Source organism: Bos indicus, chromosome 2 (assembly GCF_029378745.1).
Source record: "Bos indicus isolate NIAB-ARS_2022 breed Sahiwal x Tharparkar chromosome 2, NIAB-ARS_B.indTharparkar_mat_pri_1.0, whole genome shotgun sequence".
Classification (NCBI taxonomy): Eukaryota; Metazoa; Chordata; class Mammalia; order Artiodactyla; family Bovidae; genus Bos; species Bos indicus.
In genome coordinates, this window is record NC_091761.1 from 86,152,621 (window position 1) to 86,166,224 (window position 13,604).

General features: G+C 36.6%; 1 protein-coding gene across 9 annotated transcripts in view; it reads right to left on the reverse strand.

Annotated features, from left to right (window-relative positions):
• Positions 1-13,604, reverse strand: part of BOLL (boule homolog, RNA binding protein) — a 97,675-nt gene that overhangs the window by 35,183 nt on the left and 48,888 nt on the right. For all 9 annotated transcript variants that reach the window (XR_011569692.1, XR_011569703.1, XR_002182318.2 and 6 more), the window contains one exon: positions 7,531-7,629. Coding sequence is in view for 6 of the 9 variants with exons in the window: in XM_070800098.1 (XP_070656199.1) it covers positions 7,531-7,629 (99 nt within the window). In the remaining 3 variants the exon portion in view is untranslated. The remainder of the gene's footprint in view (positions 1-7,530; positions 7,630-13,604) is intronic.

The following is a 13,604-nucleotide window of genomic DNA, read 5'->3' on the forward strand; positions in this document are numbered from 1 at the left end:
TCTATTGTTACTCGCCTCTGTCTTTAGAAAAATTTATTTACAACTTTTCTATAAATCTGAAATTATCAATATTTCAAAATACAAATCTAAAAAATTAAAAAGACTAAGAGGTTTAGAAAAAAAAGTATTTTCTGGGATGACTATGCATGGACCACATGTCATAAATTTTTCCTTATCTCTGAGAGGATATTATTATGCTTCTTTGATTTTTTTTTTGCTCCCTGAATTATATGTTTCTTCTGAATTCCTTTTTTCCCCCTGTTTTGGTCTCTCATTCTGAAGGCTTTCTTCTTCATTTATTTATTTTTGGCTGTGCTGGGTCTTTGTTGTTGTGTGTGGGCTTTCATAGTTGTGGCTCACCGGCTTAAGATCTGCATGTGGAATCTTTCCTGACCAGGGACTAAACTGGTATCCCCTGCATTAGCAGGCAGATTCTTATCCATTGTACTACCAGGGAAGTCCCTGAATGCTTCCTTCTAATGTGACTGCACATCCATATTTAATAAGGCAGACTAAAATCCTAATGGGAAGTTCTTTGTGAATGATGGGTTTGTCATTGAGCTTCACAGTAGGTATTTCAGAGGGCCAGTCAACTATTTCTCAGTGGTAACAAGCATGCAGTAACAAACAACTTCTAATTCTTTCCACTGTATTAACAGCTTCATATAGTGTTTATTTTTACACTGGCTAGCAGCTACTTCATTATTCCTGTTTTTTAGCTTGTAATTATTGGGAACACGGGATATATTTTTAAAAATTTAATTTCCTCTTATATAATATCCTTTATACATAATACATGTATATATTATTTATCCTTATCTTTGATGCAGTGTCATATTCAAATAGTTTTTCAGTGTGTACTTTACTGTTTCAGTTCAGTTCAGTTCAGTCCCTCAATCATGTCCAACTCTTTGCGACCCCATGAATTGCAGCACGGCAGGCCTCCCTGTCTATCACCAACTGCCGGAGTCCACCCAAACCCATGTCCATTGAGTGGGTGATGCCATCCAACCATCTTATCCTCTGTTGTCCCCTTCTCCTCCTGCCCTCTATCGTTCCCAGCATCAGGGTCTTTTCAAAAGAGTCAGCTCTTCATATCAGGTGGCCAAATCACTGGAGTTTCAGCTTCAACATCAGTCCTTCCAATGAATACCCAGAACTGATCTCCTTTAGGATGGACTGGTTGGATCTCCTTGCAGTCCAAGGGACTCACAAGAGTCTTCTCCAGCACCACAGTTCAAAAGCATCAATTCTTTGGCGCTTAGCTTTCTTTATAGTCTAACTCACATCCATACATGACCACTGGAAAAACCATAGCCTTGACTAGATGGACCTTTGTTGACAAAATAATGTCTCTGCTTTTGAATATGCTGTCTAGGTTGGTGATAACTTTCCTTCCAAGGAGTTAAGCGTCTTTTAATTTCATGGCTGCAATCACCATCCGCAGTGATTCTGGAGCCCCAAAAAATTAAGTCTGACACTGTTTTTCCATCTATTTCCCATGAAGTGATGGGACCAGATGCCATGATCTTCGTTTTCTGAATGTTGAGCTTTAAGCCAACTTTTTCACTCTCCTCTTTCACTTTCATCAAGAGGCTCTTTAGTTCTTCACTTTCTGCCATAAGGGTGGTGTCATCTGCACATCTGAGGTTATTGATATTTCTCCTTGCAATCCTGATTTCAGCTTGTGCTTCCTCCAGCCCAGCATTTCTCAGGATAAATAAGCAGGGTGACAATATACAGCCTTGACATACTCCTTTCCCTATTTGGAACCAGTCTGTTGTTCCATGTCCAGTTCTAACTGTTGCTTCCTGACCTGTGATCTCTCCATGACAATTCTAAAAATTGGTTTCATGAGTCTTTGATTCCCTTTATTGTTCTCTGTCTCCTTTGAGGCTATCTATAGTTAGACCTATGCACAGTAAACGAAAATTTTTACCCTCCTGTATGTTTGGAGGTGCAAAGCACAGGTTTTTTTATGTTTCTGTCCTCAGAATGCAATACCCCTTTACGACTGTCCTCTTCTACCCTTAGGACCAGCTGAACACGAGGGAATTTCAATCTCTAATTGCTTTATAAAATGTGTTAATGATACTGACATGAGGAAATGGTTAGGAAGAAGATAGCAGTGGAATTTTTCTATAAAGTAGAGACAGTTGTTAATGTTTAGGTGAGTGCACATTATGGGTCTCTGAGCTAGAAACAGGCAGTGGTAGTAAGTAAAATCTCTTTCCAATTTACTTTTGAATCATTTGGTCTTATCAATGGGTAAGGTGAAAGAGGTGTTTGATTTCATTCAAGCCCAATCAGTGCTTTAATTAGAAGAACTTCCTCATAGCCTGGCAACTGGTTAAATATCATCCTTAATATGAAATGTTTTCATGAATAGGTAGTATACTTCAGAGTTAAATGGAAAAATGTCATAAGGAAATAGAGATACTTTATAATTCTCTACTTATACCCTTATTACCAAGGGATTTGATATTCATATTAAAAGTTTTGAATGCCCAAATAGACAAAGATTTTCTTTTTGTTCCTTTTAAATTTTATTTTTAATTGAAGGATAATTACTTTACAATACTGTGATGGTTTTTGCCATACATCAACATAAATCAATCATAGATATACATATGTTCCCCTCCCTCTTGAAACTTCCTCCCACCTCACTCCCCATCCCACCCTTCTTAAGTTGTCACAGAGCACTGGCTTTGGGTTCCCTGCATCATATAGCAAATTCCCACTGACTATGTTACCTATGGTAATGTATATGTTTCAGTGCTACTCTCTCAAAACATTCCACCCTATCCTTCCCTCACTGTGTGCACAAGTCTGTCCTTTTGTTTGTGTCTCCTTTGCTGCCCCGAAAATAGGTTCATCAGTACCATCTCTAAATTACATATATATGCATTAATATACGGTATCTGTCTTTCTCTTTCTGACTTACTTCACTCAGTATAATAGGCTCTACGTTCATCCACCTCATTAGAACTGATTCAAATGTGTTCTTTTTATAGCTGAGTAATATTCCGTTGTGTATATGTACCACAACTTTATCTATTCATCTGCTGATGGACATCTACATTGCTTCCATGTCCTAGCTATTGTAAATAGTGCTGCAAAGAACACTGGGGTACACTGTCTTTTTTGATTATGATTTCCTCAGGGTATGTGCCCAGTAGCAGGACTGCAGGGTCATATGGTAGTTTTATCCCTAGTTTTTAAAGGAATTTCCATACTGTTCTCCATAGTAGCTGTATCAGTTTGCATTCCTAGTAACAGTGCAAGAGGGTTCCCTTTTCTCCACACCCTTTCTAGTATTTACTGTCTGTTGAGTTTTTGATAATGGCCATTCTGCCTTTTTTTCTTTTATTCTTTTCTAAATTCTGCCTTTTGTTCCTTACTATAGTCTAGTTCAGCGGGATAATTTTGACATTATATGATTTTGTTTTACTGATTTAAACAATTAATTCTGTATAAAAGATGTGACTCTGTTGAATCAGGGAATGATACCCTAATTAATGGGATTCCATGGTTGCTCAGCGGAGAAGGCAATGGCACCCCACTCCAGTACTCTTGCCTGGAAAATCCCATGGACGGAGAAGCCTGGTAGGCTGCAGTCCATGGGGTTGCTAAGAGTCGGGCACAACTGAGCGACTTCACTTTCACTGTTCACTTTCATGCATTGGAGAAGGAAATGGCAACCCACTCCAGTGTTCTTGCCTGGAGAATCCCAGGGACAGAGGAGCCTAGTGGGCTGCCGTCTATGGGGTCACACAGAGTTGGACATGACTGAAGCGATTTAGCAGTAGCAGCATGGTTGCTCAGACAGTAAACAATCTGCCTGCAATGCAGGAGACCCAGGTACAATCCCTAGGTCAGGAAGACCTCATCCCCTGGAGAAGGGAATGGCTACACACTTCAGTACTCCTGCCTGGAGAATTCCAAGGACAGAGGAGCCTGGTGGCTATAGTACTTGGGGTTGCAAAAGAGTTGGACATGACTCGGTGACCAAATAACAACAATTCTAATTAGTACCATATTAACCAACTAGTTTCTATATTGATCTGCTTTAAAATATTTTATTTAATTTGATAGAGTACAGTAACCTGTGGCTTACAGTCAATGAGTCGTTTCTGACAGTCATTTATAATGGTTAGACTTGTGCTCTGAATAAGGTCTGTATTTTATTGATTAGATTTGTTGTTTTAAGACAGCTTTGACATATGAAATTTTATTTTTGTATGTATACAATTAACATCATTAAAATTATAATAATAATTAAGAGTTTTAAAAATGACTTACACTTTTAAAAACAATACATTTAAATTCTTTCAAGGAGTATTTCTGCTTTTCTATATTTTAAGTCAACAAGATTTTTGGTACACCAGGGAAAATTTACATAGGAAGAATAAAGGTTAATCTTGCAGATATCACTATTTTAATATTAGTCTACTTTAATAAATTTTAGGATAAGACTGTCTATTGATTTAACACTTGTGGATTAATATTTCTATAATACAAGTACATTATAAAAAAATGGATAATTTTCCACACAAGTTTCCAGTAAAACTTGTACAGTGAAGTATTTCTACAAAGTTGTATAGTTTTAGAAAACTATAGAATTGGACTTTCTGTTCCTGAATGGGGCACCATTTTCTATTGAGTGCCATCAAATCACCTAAAGAAGAATACTGAGTATAAGATACATAGAACATTCAACCATGAAAGATAAAACAGGATGTACAAAACTATACAAAACCCCCTGTGTTCCAGTTTTGATTCTGAAGTTTATTTAACTGAATTTTCTCTTTTTTTTCCCTTTATCTCTAACAAAAGAGAAATTGTGAGTTTTTTTCTGCCCCTCAACTCAGGCTTCCTATGATCCTGCAGCTCTAAATGAAAAATAAAATTTGCCAGGGACTTTCCTGGTGGTCTAGTGGTTAAGATTCTGTGCTTCCAATGCGGGGGTATGAGTTTGATCCTGGTCAGGGAACTAAGATCCTATGTGTGGCACAGCGAAAGAATAAAAGTAAATAAGTAAATAAAAATAAAACATGCCAAACCTCATTGATTCTGAGATAAACATCTTTTCATATTTCAAAAACCCTGCATCAGGATACAGGGCTTTCTTCTTTCATAGTGATATATAAAATGATAATCCATGATATCTCAGATTTGAGGACATCTAATTACAATTGTGTGAGATGTGGGCTTTGGAGTAAGCTAGTTAACTATAACAGTTCGTAGCTCTTCAATTCTTACCAAGTCCTGAAATCTTAACTTTGCAGTACCAAAATCTTCCCTAGGCTGTATCCCATGTGATAACCAGAATTACTATAAGCCTTAACAAGATGGATTAAGTAAAAATAGAAACAAGTCAGTGATTTTGTTCCCCTTTAGCCTGTGATATAGTAGAGCAAAGATCTATGTCAAAATAGAAAGGGTAAAGTTCCTCTTAGCAGCTCTCTAGTCATGCAACAGGCAGGTTTCTGAATCCAGTTTTATGCTTATATGTAGAAAGTAAGGTATTTATTTATACCTCTGTTCTGATTTATATTCAACATTTATATAATTTTATATAATAAAGAATAAGATAACATTTTCTCTGCACAGTTTCTGCATTTCTTAGTCACACATTTAAGAAAATATAGAAAAGGATACACTCTTCAACTAGAAGAATAAAACTTTAAATCAAGAATATTTAACATTTATATTCTTTAGAAATTTCTTCTTTCTGAATACCATTCTATCCTCTATTGGAATTATTCAACAAGTACAACTTCAATCATTTGTATGTGTATATATATACACCCCCCCCCACATACATATATAATGTGTATGTATGTAATATATAATCTGCAACTGATTATCTAGTATGGCATAGCTATTTTAAGAGAGGTATATCTGGAGAAAGCATCAACACTGTAAGTTTGTTTTAGATAATTTTGATCCTATGATGAACTTCCTATAAATAACATTTACCAACACTTTAGGCTTTGGCATTAGGTCAAAATTATGGTTTTAATTCATGTTTGCAGTGCAGTAGCAATAGCAATCGGAGAAGGCAATGGCACCCCATTCCAGTATTCTTGCCAGGAAAATCCCATGGATGGAGGAGCCTGGAAGGCTGCAGTCCACGGGGTCGCTGAGGGTCGGACACGACTGAGTGACTTCACTTTCACTTTTTACTTTCATGCACTGGAGAAGGAAATGGCAACCCACTCCAGTGTTCTTGCCTGGAGAATCCCAGGGACGGGGGAGCCTGGTGGGCTGCCGTCTATGGGGTCGCACAGAGTCGGACATGACTGAAGTGACTTAGCAGCAACAGTAATGAAGAAATGCAGTAAAGGCGAGAGGGGATATGAAAGACTCCTTAAAGTAGACTGAGTTCCAACATATGGGATGGGTCAGAAGCAAAAATATGAGTGTGAAATAGCTAACCTCCATCATTTTATTGTAAAGAATATACTGCAAGCAAGAGTCATATTTCCATCATAACAGTTCAACAGTTCATCTCTTCTTTACTAGAGATATAGTCACATTTCCCGAAAGTGAAGATGCAAGAGTTTCACTAAGAACCTAGGTCACATGGGAAGAAGCAGGATAAGGCAGTTGAAATATACTAAATATATAATGGGATCTAACTACATTACCACTCTTGGCCTGGATCTAATTTAAGATGCATGAGCACAATTCCCAAACTGGAAGAGTAGATCATTAAAACTATTTTCATTTCCCCGTAAATGTTACATGTCACTAACGTAATAAAACGCTGAATATATGGAATATCTAGGTGAATTACAGACAGTAGATTTGAAGTTAACAGGGACTGGGGAGAGAGAACACAAAGTTATTGCTTAATGGGTACAGAGTTTCTATTTGGGGTAATGACAAAGTTTGGAACTAGATATTGGTGACAATGGTTGCATAGCAATGTGGATATAATCAATACCACTTAATTGTATATTTAAAAATGGAAGATCTTAAGTCATATATATTTTACTCTACAGTAAATGAAAACTTTTGACCATGTGTGGTTTATAACTTCTTCAAAACTAACAGAAGTGAAGCGAAGTGAAAGTTGCTCAGTTATGTCCAACTCTTTGTGACCCCCATGGACTGTAGCCTGCCAGGCTCTTTTGTTCATGGAATTCTCTAGGCAAGAATACTAGAGTGGGTAGCTAGTTCCTTCTCTAGGGGATCTTCCCAACCCAGGGATTAAACTCAGACCTGTATTGCAGGTGGATTCTTTATCATCTGAGCCATCAGGGAAGCCCTTTTCATCATCCTAAATAGAAACTCTGTACTGATTAAGCATTAACTTTCTATTCTTCTCTATCCCCAAAACTAATAGAAATTATAGCCAATTTAGAACTGTATTTCCTTCATATGAAAGAATTCATTAATCCTGTACTTCAGATCACAAATGAGATATAAATATCCAAAGCTGTTTCTTTCCAGAAGAGAATTTGGAAACTGTGAAATATGACTTAAGAACAACAACAAAAAAAATCAAAACAAGCTTCTTACTTTAATTGGTTCAGGTTGCATCACTGGTGCAGGCATAGCAATGGCACTTGAAGCATAAACCTGGTGATATGTTGCTTGAACTCCATGATCAGAATAAGGCTAAAAGTAAAAAAAAATTTAAAAATATTGCTTTTCATTAATTAAAAATATTTATTCAGTATTACAATTTTCTAGGCATTTTGCTACATAATGGAGAAACACAGATGAGAAACACATTCTCTATCTTTAATTGTAGACTAGTCTGAGACAGACTAGTCAAAATGTATGACATTTTGCATAGAGATGTATGGGGGAAAACAAAGTCCTATGACACATGAATAGGGATGCATGGGGAAAAGAAAACAATTAACATAGCTTTAGAAAGTTGGGGAGGTGGTCAGGGGACATTTTCTAGTGGAGTTTATGCTAGAATTTGAAAAATTAGGGAATGAGGTAGGAGTAGTATATGAAAAGGTAGAGGCAACTAAGAATACCTATCTGTGTATGTTGTTTGGTATGGCTGGAAGGAAGAATATACACTGACTGATAGCTGAAAGGTGAGGCAATAGAGTAATAGACAGGAAAGAGATCATGTAAAAGCAGATTAATGGCTTGTCCAACCGATGGTGGCACCATTCACTGATACATGGAATAAAAGAAAAGCAAGTTTCATGTTGATGTAATTGTGTGGCGGTTAGAAAGAAGTTAAGTTTGTAACACATAAAATCTGAGGTATTTGTAGGACTTCTATTACGGGTATATAGTCAATCAAAAGCTGATGGCTCTAAAGAAGCACTAACAAAAATGTGAACTAAATGTTAATTAAATGTTAATGTTAATTAAAATTGTTAATTAAATTTAAGTTAATTAAAATGTTAATTAAATGTTAATTAATGTTAATTAAAATTGTTAATTAAATGTTAATTAAAATTAAGATAGTATAAACTTCCAGTTATAGCTAAGTAAGTACTAGGGCTGTAATGTACAACACAATAAATATAATTAACATTGCTGGATGTTATACAGGAAAGTTGTCAAGAGAGTAAATCCTAAGACTTCTCATCACATACAAATTTTTTCCTATTTCTTTAATTTTGTATGTGATGATGGATATTCACAAAGCTTGTTGTGATAATCATTTAATGATATGTATGAATCAAATCATTATGCTGTACATCTTAAGCTTACACACTGCTGTATGCCAATTATATCTCAATAAAACTGAAAGAAAAGTTTCCAGTAGCCATGTTAGAAAAGTAAAAAAAAAAAAAAAAGTAAAACTAATTTCCAGTAATAGATTTTATTTGAACATATGAAAATATATCAGTGTACTCAACATAAAGTTAGTGATAAATTTTACACTCATTTTTCACACTATGTCATTAAAACTTGGTGTGTATTTTGCACTTAAAACACACCTCAATTCTGACTAGCCACATTTCAATAGCTGCATGTGGTAATGGCTATTGTTGTACTGAACAGTGCAGGTCTAAAATTCAGAAGTGAGGATGGGGCCAGAGACATGAGTATGGATGATAACATCAGAGTGAGTATGTAGGGTGAAAGAATGAAGAATCAAAAAAGAAATCATGGGGAGAAAAAGATCAGCTTACACAGGAAAATAAGAGGAGGTAAAAGGATTGCCAGAAGAGAGCAGGATCATGGAAGCCAAAGGTATGAAGAATTTCAAGGAGTATATCCAATGTCTCTGAGAGGTCAAGTAAGACTGAAAAGAAAAGGAAAATATTTGGCAATTAGGGAGTCACCAAGGACCTTTATCCAAGGTAGCTTCAGCAGAAAGGTAATGAAGCAGACTTTAGCAGGTAAGGGGAGAACAGGTAGTGAGGCAGTGGAAATGTTAAATGTAGACTACTTTTTTCAAGGGCTCCCCAGGTGGCTCAGTGGTAAAGAGTCTGCCTGTCAATGCAGACAACACAGAAGACCTGGGTTCAATCCCTGGGTCAGGATGATCCCTTGGAGTAGGAAATAGAAACCCACTCCAGTATTCTTGCCTAGAAAATCCCATGGACAGAGGAGCCTGGCAGGCTACAGTTCACAGGGTTGCAAAGAGTTGGACACAACTGAGCACACATTTTTCAAGCTTGGCTTTGAAAGGCAGAAGAGGATAAGGGCATTGGTGGGGGCGCGTCACAGGATAGTAACTGTCTCCTACCAGGTGTTGGGTACTACAGAAAGAACCTTGTATACAACAATTCTCATCTTTGCATGAATCCTGCAAAATAGATTTTCCTAATGTCTTTATTAATGTAGATATTACGAAAACAACACTGTGAAACAACACTGTGAAGAGTTAATTACTCAAAGTAACATACTAGTAAATACTAGGTAAAGCTCTGGACCAATGGAGAGAAAATGTCTTAAAATACATGAGAAAAGAAGAAATGAGGTGGAATGAGGAATGAGGTCCCTGAGGAAAAGGGAAGTTAAGAGTATCAAGAGTAAAGAGTAGGAATAACCTTGAACAAGACAGGTTACTAAACAAATATAAGAAGCTAAGGATGAGTTACAAGTCAGCTAAGTTTGTATGTTGGGGACTGGAAGCTGAGTTGGTTTCCACAAAATGGTTTCTACTTATTCTGTGAAGTAGAAGGCACTATATTCTAAGAGTGAAGGGGGAAATAGTCATTGAAATAAGTGAGAAATAATTTTAATTTATTTTTATATTTTAGGAGAGCTAACTATCAAACTCATAAGAACAAGTCCTGTGTTTTTTAATTTTAGAGGAAAAAAAACTTAAAATATAAACAAACCCCATTCAATTAATTTATATATTAGACATGTAGCTTTTGCCAGAAACAATATTAAAATTAAAATATGCTTAAAACATTCTGTACTGAAATATCGTAAAAATTAATGGCACAAGTTATGTTAACATGTAATATTTCCAGAAAAATCTTACTTGATTTCACTAAACAGTGAAACATAACTTGGTAAGTTATCTGATGTTGACATTAAGACTATGGTTCACCTCCAATTAAAATAAATAAATTTAAATTAGAAAAAAAATTTTTTAATAAATAAAAAATAAAAAATGTGGTAAAAAAAAAAAAAAGACTATGGTTCAGTGCCAAAAATAGATAAGTTAAAAACATAATATAAAAGCATTCTTAACTCACAGCCACCCTCCTTGAAAATCAGAAAAAAACAAAAATAAAAGAATTTAAAGTGTCATCATCAAGTAAACATGGATGTGCTCATGAATCCCAAATGACAAGGTGGTTTAGTTCAGTCGCTCAGTTGTGTCCGACTCTTTGCAACCCCATGAATCGCAGCATGCCAGGCCTCCTTGTCTATCACCAACTGCCGGAGGCTACCCAAACCCATGTCCATTGAGTCGGTGATGCCATCCAACCATCTCATCCTCTGTCGTTCCCTTCTCCTGCCCTCAATCTTTCCCAGCATCTGGGTCTTTTCAAATGAGTCAGCTCTTATCATCAGGTGGCCAAAGGACTGGAGTTTCAGCTTCAACATCAGTTCTTCCAATGAATACCCAGAACTGATCTCCTTTAGGATGGACTGGTTGGATCTCCTTGCAGTCCAAGGGATTCTCAGCAGTCTTCTCCAACATCACGGTTCAAAAGCATCATTCTTCGGTGCTCAGCTTTCTTTATAGTCCATCTCTCACATCCACACATGACTACTGGAAAAACCATAGCCTTGACTAGATGGACCTTTGTTGACTAAGTAATGTCTCTGCTTTTGAATATGCTATCTAGGTTGGTCATAACTTTCCTTCCAAGGAGTAAGTGTCTTTTAATTTCATGGCTGCAGTCACCATCTGCAGTAATTTTGGAGCCCCCCAAAATTAAGTCAGCCACTGTTTTTCCATCTATTTCCCATGAAGTGATGGGACCAGATGCCATGATCTTCGTTTTCTGAATGTTGAGATTTAAGCCAACTTTTTCACTCTCCTCTTTCACTTTCATCAAGAGGCTCTTTAGTTCTTCTTCCCTTTCTGCCATAAGGGTGGTGTCATCTCCGTATCTGAGGTTATTGATATTTCTCCTGGCAATCTTGATTCCAGCTTGTGCTTCCTCCAGCACACTGTTTCTCATGATGTACTCTGAATATGTTAAATAAGCAGGGTGACAATATACAACCTTGATATACTCTTTTTCCTATTTGGAACCAGTCTGTTGTTCCATGTCCAGTTCTAACTTGCTTCCTGACCTGCATACAGATTTCTCAAGAGGCAGGTCAGGTGGTCTGGTATTTTCATACAGTTTATTGTGATCCACACAGTCAAAGGCTTTGGCATAGTCAGTAAAGCAGAAACAGTTTTTCTGGAACTCTCTTGCTTTTTTGATGATCCAGCAGATGTTGGCAATTTGATCTCTGGTTCCTCTGCCTTTTCTAAAACCAGCTTGAACATCTGGAAGTTCACGGTTCACGTATTGCTGAAGCCTGGCTTGGAGAATTTTGAGCATTACTTTACTAGCATGTGAGATGAGTGCTATTGTGCGGTAGTTTGAGCATTCTTTGGCATTGCCTTTCTTTGGGAAAGAAAACTGACCTTTTCCAGTCTTGTAGCCACTGCTGAGTTTTGCAAATTTGCTGACATATTGAGTTCAGCACTTTCACAGCATCATCTTTCAGGATTTGAAATAGCTCAACTGGAATTTGATCACCTCCATTAGCTTTGTTCGTAGTGCAGAATGCCTGCCAAATGCTATGCAATTTGCACCAATATAAGGGTGGATTCTGAAGCCTGAGGAAGGTTTCCCTGAAAGGCCTATTTAAAGACTCTTTAGAGTCTCAAGAGTAGGGGTGTGTCAGACCAAGGCAGAAGCAGGAAAGATCTCCTACAGAGAAGGAGAAATTATATTTTCACTATTTTGTGGTCTACTATTTTGCATTATAGCTGAGGAACATTGCTGGAGATGAAGCAGGGTGAGAGTGGAAAGTGAAGTAACACTTACTACACCTTCATACAGAAAATCTCTGAAAAAAAGAGACTTTGTCAGGAGCTAAATGAACTCCAGAATGCTAAAAACTCAGGGAAGAACATCTCAAGCAGGCAACAAAACAGACTTGGTGGTAGGATGTTTGAGTCAACAGAATGCTTCTCCCGCCTTAAATTTCAGCAAAAACCTGGTCTCATTTAAAGATAAGATGGGAAGGAAAAGGAAGCAACCTTAGGACTCTTCTCATCCTCTCCAACTCTATCAAGGGAAAAGCAAAAAGGGGGAAAAAAGAAAAATATGAGAAATCATCCCAGAAAACAGTAGAAAAGTTCAGATAAATAAAATTCCTTTGATCTTAAAGAAATTATAATAACATGATCACTAAAAAAGAGCTTCAAAAAAACATTTTAAGCCAACAGACAACATTTACAGGCAATGATGTAAGCAAAGTGGCAGTTTGGGATAAAAAGAAGATAAAAATAAAACAGCAATGAAAGCTTCATTATTATAAGAAAAAATAGACTAAAAACAATGAAAAATATTCATGATTGTCTCAAAAAAGCATATAAAACATTAAGAATTACTATGATAAAAGAAATTATCTCAGAGATGATGGATATGAAAGATAAAAAGAGATCTCAACATATGCATAAATGGTATTCCTGAAGAAGAAGTAAAAGAACTGGAATACAATTTTTTTTTCAAAGTTCTAACAGGAAAAAAGAAGCCCTGAAATAAAAACTAGTCTGAGAATCAAAGGAGCAAACTGTATCCCAGGAAGAATATTATAAAGACTGACAAATTTCAAGATATATCCTGGTAAAGTGAGTTCAAGTTAAGACAGATTTTTCAGACATGCAGGAAGAAAAAGCAAATTACGTATAAGAGAGAAAGTCAGGCTGGCTTCAAACTTTTTTACAACTATACTCAACACCAGAAAAGAGTAGGTTAGAAGTTATAAGAGGAAAAAGCATTGTTATGGGTTGAATTGTGTTCTCTGAAGACTTATGTATTGAAGTCCTAACCACTATGTCAGAGACTGACCTTATTTGGAGAGAGCGTCTTTACAGACGTGAGCAAATTGAAGTATGGTCATTAGGGTGGAACCTAATCCAAAATGACTGGTATCTTTATAAAATTGGGAAACTTGGACACAGAGACAGGAAAGAC